General features: G+C 43.8%; 1 protein-coding gene across 1 annotated transcript; it reads right to left on the bottom strand.

Annotated features, from left to right (window-relative positions):
• Window positions 1-3,882: 3,882 nt before the first annotated feature.
• On the bottom strand, window positions 3,883-8,206 carry LOC140340937 (sodium/potassium-transporting ATPase subunit gamma-like; the record flags this gene model as incomplete). Its single annotated transcript, XM_072426402.1, is given in 5 exon segments — window positions 3,883-5,187; window positions 6,027-6,067; window positions 6,856-6,889; window positions 7,776-7,850; window positions 8,171-8,206. Coding segments are annotated over 5 exon segments (206 nt in total), but the record flags the coding sequence as incomplete, so codon positions are not given.
• Window positions 8,207-10,657: the final 2,451 nt, after the last annotated feature.

Below are 10,657 nucleotides of genomic sequence, written 5' to 3'. Positions count from 1 at the left end.
TCCTGATCCCACTTTAGACCTTGGTATGCATCACTAGTATCATAAGTCGGAGGAAGGAGGTCCAGATGTCAATATATACCTTGGTGTGGATCTGTAGAGCGATCACCTGCAGGAGAAAGGAGTTCCTTCATGATTTCCCTAGAGGGAGGGAAGAGATTACCTGCAGGAGGAAGGAGAATGTCACCTAGCTATAGACCTTGGGGTACATCAGTAGAAGAATCACCAGAGGGAGGGTGAAAGGAGGTCCTGATCCCACCTCAGACCTTGGGGTGCATCCATAGACAGATCACCTGCGGGAGGAAGGTTCCTTCATGATCCCACTAGATTCCCTGCGAAGAACCGGTAATGGGGTGACCTGCAGGTGGTCCGAGGTCCTCCTGATCCCCTAAAGACCTGTCTGGTTCTGAAGACCTGATCTATAAGATGATATTGACCAGTTTGAGTCCAGAGACAGGCAACAAAATTGGTGAAAGGTCAAAGCTACCGCATTTGGTACCTGAGAATTTTGATTCCATTTTGATTCAAAGTGGTTGAAATTACAGCTGGAAATATCTGAGTTATATACTGCACAGAAAAGCTCATGTGCTCAGAAACCGCTTCAAGGCGTCATTGTTGTGTGTTCGTTTTTCCGTTTTTGGTACAGTTGGACTTCATCCAATTCTGGGGGGGGGGGGGGGGGGGGGGGGTGTTAATTCCTCTTTTAGCATTAATCCCGCCCATTGTGAAAATTCATTCTCACTTCCTGTTCATATGACTACACACAAGGCAGTAGGGGGAAATCCTAGCGGGGACACAGATAACAATTTAAAAACCTGATAGGGGAGAAAATCCTCAATCAAGAACACATTTAAAAAAAAAATGTGGTTTAGAAAACGTGGGGGGGTTACTGGCATTTTACCTTCCACTGTGCTCATTGTGCAATTACAGGTAAATTGAATGTTTCCAGATGGCTGCACTGCAACAAAGAAGCAATTCAATGAAAATAATTTTTTTTTCTGTACTGACTCTGGCTGAAAAACACAAAAATAGCTTTTTGAGGGTTAAAAGACCTGGCAGTACACTGTCTGGACATTATAGTGTTAACAGGTTTGACAGGGCCCCTAACTGCACCTCACGGGGTTAATAAACCTGCTGGGATTGCCCCCTGTCTGTACCTAAAAAATTCCTCCTATCTGAACCTCGCAGGGTTAATAAACCTGGTACAGTCCCTTCCTGCCTACAAATTCCAGGAGCTCCTTTCAGCACCTTACAGGGTTAATAGACCTGCCCAATTCTCCCTCCCTCTGCTCCTCACAGGGTTAAAAACCTGGCCAGGTCCCTTCCTTATCTGCACTTCACAGGGTTAGCAAACCTGATATAGTATCCATGTTCTGGACTTGGAAGGGTTAATACACCCGAAAGGGTTCCCAATCTAAATCTTGAGGGTCAATAGATGTGACATTGTTCTCTGGGTTAACAAATCTGACAATGCACACCCAGTGTGGGCTCCATAGGGTTAACAGACCTGAAATGGGCTGCCCATTCTGGACTTTGCAGGGTTAATAGACCTGAAGGTGGCTCTTTGGCTTAACCTTGATTGTCAATATATGTGGCATTGTTTTCCAGTCTGGAACTTGTAGGGTTAATAAACTTGCCATGGCCCTCCCAGTCTGGGCTCCAAAAGGTTAACAGACCTTCCATGGTCTACACATTTTTTGCAGACCTGGAAGGGTTAACAGACCTGGAAGGGTTTCCAGTCTGACCCTGGAGGCTCAATAGTTGTGACATTGTTCTCCAGTCTTTACCGTATAGGGTTTATAAACCTGGCGGGTTCCTTTAGTCTGAGCCTTAAATGGTTAACACACCTGATATAATCTGCACATTCTGAACTTCGCAGGGTTAAAAGACCTGGAAGGGTCCCCAATCTGACCCTAGAGCGTCAATAGAAGAGACATTGTCCTCCAGTTTGGGTCTTATAGGGTTAATACGCCTGCCATTGTTCCCAAAGGGTTACCTGACCTGCCATGGTCTCCATGTACTGGGCTTTGTAGGGTTAATAGACTTGGAAGGGTCCCCCTAAATGAACCTGGATTTTCAGAAGATGTGACAACGTTCTCCCATCTGGACTTTGTAGGGTTAAAAGACGCGGGAGGATGCCCTATCTGGACCTCGCAGGGTTAACTGGCCCTGCAGGTTTTCCCAGTCTGGAGCCTGGGGGTTTTTAGAGCTGGCAGGGCCCCCACAATCTGGACCCAGCAGGGTAATAACCTGGCAGGATATCCTTGTTTAGACCTTCATGGACCTGTAGAATTCCCCTCTTGGAGCTTACGGGGTTAATATCCCTGGCAGGGCCCCTGTTTGGGTTTCTCTTTTTCTGGCAGGTAATGCACAGACAAAATCCTGTTTAATATTTGATTAGCCTGATTCTGCTTAATAATTTACCTTCCTCATCACAGCGAGAAATAAAGAGAGAGCAGCACGGGCCCACTCGTATGGAGAAGCCTGGGGGGGACGCAGAGTGGTGACTCCCCGGAGGGTCCTGACATTTCCACAATCACCCTGCTACTCCCATTCAGCATCATTCTATTTTCTTTTTGTTCTGAATTCTCCTCCGGGGCTTCTGTTTTTTATTATTATTCCTTTTTGTGAACCTGAAGGATGAATCTTCTCCCGAACCTGCAAGGTTTTCATTCTATCACTGAGCTCCTTTTCTGTGCCTGTATGCGGCATGCCACCGATTATTATATTATTTATATTCTCATCCAGCTCAACATGTTATATTCATATCTGTCCATTCTGCAATAAAGAATCTAAGGGATCGCAAGTTTTTTCAAGGGTTTAACCTCCCTGCCCCCCCCCCCCATGCTTAACGCACAGCTACCCTACCCTAAGCTCCTCCTAACTTTACCCCTGCTTCATGTCTTACTTTACCCACTCTCTTAGGTGCCTAACCTACCCCCAACTAGGGCCCGATCTAAACTCCCCCCCCCCAACCCAACCTAGGGCAAAACCTACCTCCAACCTAGGGCCTTACCAAAACCCACCCCCACCTAGGACAAAACCTACCCCCAGCCTAGGGCCTTACCAAAACCTACCCCCACCTAGGGCAAAACCTACTCCCAGCCTGGGGGCTAACCAAAACCTACCCCCAACCTAGGGCCTAACCAAAACCTACCTCCAATCCAGGGCCTAACCAAAACCTACCCCCAACCTAGGGCAAAACCTACCTCCAAACTAGGGCCTGACCTAAAAACACCCACCCCCCCAGGGCCTAACCTAAACTTATCCCCACCGAGTGCCAAACTTCAACCCCCACCCCTTACTAAGTGCCTATTCTAAACCTACCCTCACTTAGTGCTTAACCTAAACATACCCCCAATCTAGGGCATAACCTAAAAACACCCCCCTCCAGGGTCTAACCTGTACCCACTCCCAACCTAGTGCCTATCCCAAACCTCCCCTCCCCTAGGGCATAACCTAAATCCCACATTTAGTGCCTAACCAAAACCTACCCCCACCTAGGACCTTACCCAGGTCCTACCCCCACCTAGTACCCAATCTTTAGCAGAGTTACCCTGCCTTAAACCCTCCTTGTTGCCTATCCCTAACCCCTCCCCCTGCACCTAGTGCCTAACCTTACCCCCAACCTACCCAGGTTCTGTCCTTTTACCTAATGTTACCCCAATCCCCACCACCTAGTGCACATAACCTAACCCCCAACACAAACCCTCCAGATACCTGCCTTAGCCTTCCAGGTTGGTTGGATCAGTGGGTAGGTGATACTGGCAGCGGCTACCAATACCAGCCATTCAGTCCGATTGGCCGCAGCAAACATAAACCATTCTTTCTTCCACCCATCACCCCAATGGCACCCCAGAAAATAAACCACACAGCACCCATAAATATAGAAATATCCTTTTATTGGCGTCTCGGGGAGGGAGAGCGAAAAGAAAGAAAGAAAAATAAATAGAGAAAACCATAAAACATTTTGCATATATCACCATGCGCGTATATCTTTATATATAGATATCTTTTCTTCCAGCAATATATTATTATATATTATGTCACATGCTATATACAAATAAATAAAGGGGCGGGGCATGTTCCTGGGTCCACCCATCATTATACTCATTTGACGAGAGAGACCTTCGGGCGGAGCTGAGGAATGGGGGTGGGCGGGTCCAGTGGCCATCAATCAATTGTTGCTAGGCAGATTTCACACCTGTAGGGATTTGGTATTTTTTAGCTTTCCCTTTATATTCCTATGCGTTGTTATTGGCACCACCTGCAAAAATAATTGGCCTCAGACTAAACCTCCCATTGGCTGATTTTATCTGGTAGTTGCTCTTCCTGCCAAAGCTAAGCCCCTGGGATTTTGCCTCTGGATTTCCAAAAAGACCCCAAAAGTTGGTAGAGTTTCCCCCCATTGACATCCAACTTTAAACTAGCTTTGGCTGCCATGGCCCTTTAAACTTCCAGATAAGCTGCCTCTGAAAACTGCTGAAAGTTCCTTAACAATTGCCTCTGTTTGCTACTTCTAGCCACGCCTTCCCGTTTCTTAGTCATGTGCTGATTGGTTGATACAGCCAAACCCAACTAATTAAAAAAAAAATATTATGGAAGCTGATCAAGGGTGCACTTGCAGCAGTTTCCAGATACAATGTTAACAGAAAAGGTGGTTAACTTGCATTTCAGCGCAGTACATTTTGCTGTGATGTCAGTGGCAGCGTCGGTGATATTTTATTGGTTGTAGATTGTTCAGATTTTGCTCTGCCCTCTATAATTCAGGGAAAAGGAGGTAGTGTGCAGACGTGTGTGCAGATACTAAGCCAGAGGTCTGATTGCCCCTCAGGCACCTATTATTTCACTGTGCTGTGCAGGTTTATCAGCATGGGACTCTAGCGCCCCCATCTGCCTGTATGAGGTCTTGCAGTTTTTATTTTATCTTTGTTTTTTGGGAGGTAGGGGGGGCGGCGTGTCAAAATCAGTCCTCTTGTAGGTATAATGGAAGCTCTGTGTGCTGGGGGATGGGGGAAAGGGGCGTCACGCAACAGAGGGATTCACGCATGCATTGAACACGCTATCTGGGACATGGATGTGGTAGGAGCAGACTCTTCCATCTTTCCCCTCGGGGGCGGTGCAGAGACTGGATCCAACGGCAGAAAGGAGGAAAGGCAGGACTGGGGGACTATACACTGCCACCGGGAGCTGCAAGAAAGAGAAAGGAGGTCAATGTGGTGCCATTGTGGATGAGCAGATAAGATGGCCACTTTAATCATTAAGACCAATAAAGAGGGAACTGGCTTTGTTCCTTGGTGATGAGGATTTCGAAAGTACATTGGGGTCTCACATCACTTCCACTTACGCCAACATTTACCACTCAAAATCCAATGAGAATTCAATTGTGCAAATTCACAAAATTTCCTAGGAATTCCCAAGAGCTCCCTCTACAGTGCCAGTTGTGAATAACACCGGGACGTGTCATTGGTTGCACTGACTGTAGAGTGGCAACTAATTATTAGGACGTACAACATGACATCACGTGTTCACATGGGCACATGTATGTGCGCAGTCACATGTCCTTTGTGGTTGACACAGTCAACAATGGGCCCCTGTGCAGAACTGACTTGGGCATCTCCACCACTATTAAAATGTGACTGTTTGGGCCCGTGGTTGGCTAAAAAAGGGTCCAGGGCCCTTGTGCAGTGGCACAACCTGCACTTTCCTGGTGTAGACCAACCCTTTACATATACGCTCTGGGAACCCACCTGTGTTTTTGTCCACCAGGGGGTGCTGTTCTATGAACTGCGTTTACCCAAATGAACTACTAAATGGTCCAATATATTCGCCTTTGCCCAGCCAATCATCAGCAGTGCAGCACATTGGACTGTATTGTATTGGTAATTTAGAATAAACAATCCCACGTCCTGGATAAAATTCATTCCAGGTTTGCTGGATCACCCAGGTTCTCTCATGATAGTATATCTTCTCCAGTCTTAGAGAGCTATAATCAGATTCAATAAATCAATGTATCAGTCAATACTTACTCTGGGTCTGTAGCGGCTGCCTCCCATCGGAATCGGATGCACTGCGACAAAAGATTAAAAGTGTTATACAACTGATGGAAATGATGGAGAATAAAAATTAATTTTTCAGTCACATGACTATAATTTTCAAATCTCATTGGACTTCGAAATCCCCAGGGATTTATTGTCATTTATTGGGCTATACAAGGGTCGGTTTATGAAATCTAAGCTTTTGTAATATTCGTAGCAACCAATCAGCTTTCAGACATTTTTTTTTTCCTTGTAAATTGGTTTTATCTCTGCAGTTGTAGCACAGCACTGCGGTATATGTCAGGGCTATATAAATGTATAATAGTAATAATATAAATAAATAATGATATACACAGCCTGACATTTAGGAGATGGAAATAATAAAGTCACATAACACAAATGAATTTCAGGACCGGGGCATAGAACAATAGCAACGCCGGGGTTGGTGCCCTTTACCCATCATCATCCTCGCTGCGGTAATGCATAAAGAAAAGGCTTGAGCGGAGATCGCAGGAAGAAGCAGCGTAATGCAATAAAGAAAATGATTAATCTTTGAAAAGAATAATAAATTGCCCACAAAAAGAAACTTTCTATTTGTGCACCACCCCGGGGGAGGAAGTCTGAGAGATGAGTGAGGAATAGAACATTTCATTATAAAATCTCCCCCGCAGGTGGAAAGGAGGGGGCATAATACCACAGAACGACGGGTAAATTCGGTTTGTAGCACACAGAGGATGGGGCTGATAATATGGAAAAGTTTAAAACTGAAAAACATTGATATGGAATTGTAGGAGGAGGAAATATAATATCATGAGCTTACTTTGCATTCCTTGGTTTGCATTTAAATTTGTTACCTGGAGAGAAAAAAAAGAAATATGTAACATTCAAACAATTCTAATACCTGGATGAGATCTACAAAACAATATAATAATAGTGGGGGGACATTAGAGTGTCAGCTCCTCTGTACAGAGACTGATGGGTCTGACTCCGTGTTCTCTGTACAGCACCATGGTATATGTCAGAGCTATATAAATGTATAATAATAGTGTGTGACTGTGAGGGGACATTAGAGTGTTAGCTCCTCTGTACAGAGACTGATGGGACTGACTCAGTGTTTTCTGTACAGCACTATGGTATATGTCAGAGCTATATAAATGTATAATAATAGTGTGTGACTGTGGGGGGACATTAGAGTGTCAGCTCCTCTGTACAGAGACTGATAGGACTGGCTCAGTGTTCTCTGTACAACACTGCGGTATATGTCAGAGCTATATAATATTATCTCTGCTGTGTCTGAGCTGTGCTATGAAGGATTCCTGAGAACTGACCTAAATTTTGGGAAAAAAAATGGGCCAACAGATCGAAATGCAAAAGCCACTTATTTCCTAATGCGCATCAGTGTAATACATTTGTCATGCTCGGCCTACATTCATTACTGAATATTTTCATGTAAAATTGTTTTCCTGTTATATAAAAGGGGAATTAAACTGTAACCAAAATGTAATTATGGTTATCGCAGAATGGTTTCCCATTAGAAGACATTAATCAATTTTCAGTCTGGAGTCAACCATAAGATTTTGGATTTTCCATCCCCTATAGAAAATCCCAATGGAATTCTCAATCTATATATACATTTGGGGTGTAATTATCATAACAACCAGCAGATGGAGCCATAGTTCAGTCATTTCCATCCACCCAATTTTCTCTGCCAAGAATTTTGTAAAGAATAAAGATACTTACTAAGAGCAATGATAATCCCCAGAAAAAACATGACAATGGCCAGGATTAGCCCCATCATCCTTACTGTTTCATAGTCTGTATGGAAATATGAAATGTTATTCCAATGCCAACAATCTCAGACATTTCCCACCCTTACACAGCAATTAGTTGCCCCAATTAGGTATAGTTCATTTTTTTGGACCAAAAGCCTTCCATTCTTCTTCCTTTCACATCTATCCATCATTTTAGGTCTATTATATAGGCTTGAGCAACCACAAACATTGTTCCCAAACCTTAAGGGTGAAAATTCCGCCCATATCTCACTGACCATCACTTAGGTAGGTGATGTTGGTGGTCCCATTTCCTACTAGTTTGGGATTTCCGCTAGATTTAGGCTTTTAGGATATTTTACTTACCGTAGACAAAAGGGTCTCCATTTCCGTATATGTTAACTGAAATTAAGAAAAAGAAAGCTACAATTAACATTGAAGCCAGGGGACCAGAAATTATACAAAGGTGTACGGAGATCCTGACTAAGATTTGGGGGCTCTGACCTTGCTTCACTTCATTTTGTTGGGTTAATGGAGAACTTTTGGAGAACTTTTTTTTTTATAAAACCTTAGGAAGACAGAACGTCTTTGTATTCTTTTAGGTCAATGTAGGATCTTTGTAGACTTTTTGGATTGATGTAGAGTCTTAGTAGACTTTTAGTGTTGGTTTATGACCTTTGTAGGCTTTGGATGGATGTGGGGTCTTTGTAGGCTTTAGATGAATGGTGGGGTCTTTGTAGGCCTTAGATGGATGGTGGGGTATTTGTAGGCTTTGGATGGATGTAGGGTATTTGTAGGCTTTGGATGGATGAAGGGTTTTTGAAGGCTTTGGATGGATGTAGGGTATTTGTGGGCTTTGGATGGATGTAGGGTCTTTGTAGGTTTTGGATGGATGTAGGATCTTTGTAGGCTTTGGATGGATGTAGGGTCTTTGTAGACTTTGGATGGATGTGGGGTTTTTGTAGGCTTTGGATGAATGTAGGGTTTTTATTGGCTTTGGATGAATGTAGGGTTGTTATAGGCTTTGGATGAATGTAGGGTTTTTGTAGGCTTTGAATGAATGTACGGTCTTTGTAGGCATTGGATGGATGTGGGGTCTTTGTAGGCTTTAGATGGATGAAAGGTTTTTGTAGGCTTTGGATGGATGTAGGGTCTTTGTAGGCTTTGGATGAATGTAGGGTTTTTGTAGGCTTTGGATGAATGTACGGTCTTTGTAGGCATTGGATGGATGTGGGGTCTTTGTAGTTTGTAGGCATTGGATGGATGTGGGGTCTTTGTAGGCTTTGGATAGATGTATGGTCTTTGTAGGCTTTGGATGGATGTAGGGTCTTTATTGCCATCAGGTATAGATAAAGAGGTTTGTAGTCTTTTGGGATATATATAGAGATTTTGTAGTTTTGTTGGGTCTTGTTAGACTTTTGGTGCTGATGTTTGGCCTTAGTAGTCATTGAGGGTATTTTTTTAAGGGTTTTTTGACCTTTGGGTACAGAAGAAAAGTCTTTGTAGATTTTTGGGGATATGATTATTGTCTTTGTAGCTTTTTAAGACATAGGGAGGTTAGACAAAATCTTTGTAGGCCTTTGGGGTGGATGAGGACGTTTTTTGATGGTTTTCGAGGATAGATGTGGAGTATTTGTTTTTTGATAGATGTAGGGTCTTTGTATCTTTTGGGGGTTAGATGAAAGTTTTTTAAGCTTTTGTGGTAGATGGAAGATTTTTTTTTGGGTACATTTAAGTTGTTTGTAGGAATTAAATTTCATATGACCCTTTTGGGGGTGACTCTATGGGATTCAGTAAATTTAATTTATGAGGACGTATTTTAGGCAGAAGGCCAGGATAGAGTTAATCATCACATACTCGGAAGTTGTTCTACCCTTGTGGCTTGGCAGAAAGTCTAGAATTGATTTTATTTGAAAAGGGCTGCACTTACTTGTATGATCTTACTTATATGAAACCTTTCTATACAGTAAATGCAAAATGATGATCCTACCATAAATCTTCAGCTGATAAGTTTCTCTGTTCAGATGACATTATCAGGTGGCTTTGTTGCCGGTCATCTGGGGGGCACTACAAGTTGCCTTCCTCTTATGCTATGCAGGGCAATGGGAGGTGTTTTGTAGACTCACATTGCTGCATTCACCATAAGCTCGGCTGGAATGGCCCAGCCATGTGACAGGTTCTCTTTAAGGTTCTAATAATAGATCCAGGAGTTGCTGAGTGAATTTTCAGGAACAGAAGCCAGGGGAGGGGGATGCGGAAGAATGGAGATGGATAGACAGCACTTTGGAGATTTGTTAGGTCAGCGGGGAATCCTTGCTGCGCCTCTTCTCTCATTCATCCTCATGTAGGAAGACATTGAGTCAGCACATTCACACTTCACCGCTCCCGACAAGAGGAAAGCTATCCATTAACCTATCAGCCACCACCCAGCGCCACATTCCACCCATCAACTTCAATTTGGGGGAGCTTATATCTGAAAGGGAACCCCGGCCCTGTATAAAGAATCTTTGTGCCCAAACCTGATATTCACCATTTGGGGAAGCCGGTATCCTATATCTCTCATTGACTTCTATAGGAGGGTCAGGTCCCTCCCAGGAGGAGCTAAAGGAGTGAATTATCAACCCAAAAGATGCAAATAGGCAGCGAGGATTCACCTATTACTGAAATATCACAGATCAATGCTTTAGGTAAGGCAAGGAGGATGCTGAGGGATCTCTAAAGGCCTATAGAGGAATCCTTAAATAAAGTTCATGGCTTCTCTCATTTACACTGACTGACAGCCCTGTAATAAATTTTCCCTCCTATTATCACACATTGGACATACACCCTGCCCCACCCCTGACCCCCATACAC

Source organism: Pyxicephalus adspersus, chromosome 11, assembly GCF_032062135.1.
Source record: "Pyxicephalus adspersus chromosome 11, UCB_Pads_2.0, whole genome shotgun sequence".
Taxonomy (NCBI): Eukaryota; Metazoa; Chordata; class Amphibia; order Anura; family Pyxicephalidae; genus Pyxicephalus; species Pyxicephalus adspersus.
This window is presented reverse-complemented; position numbering and strand designations above follow the sequence as displayed.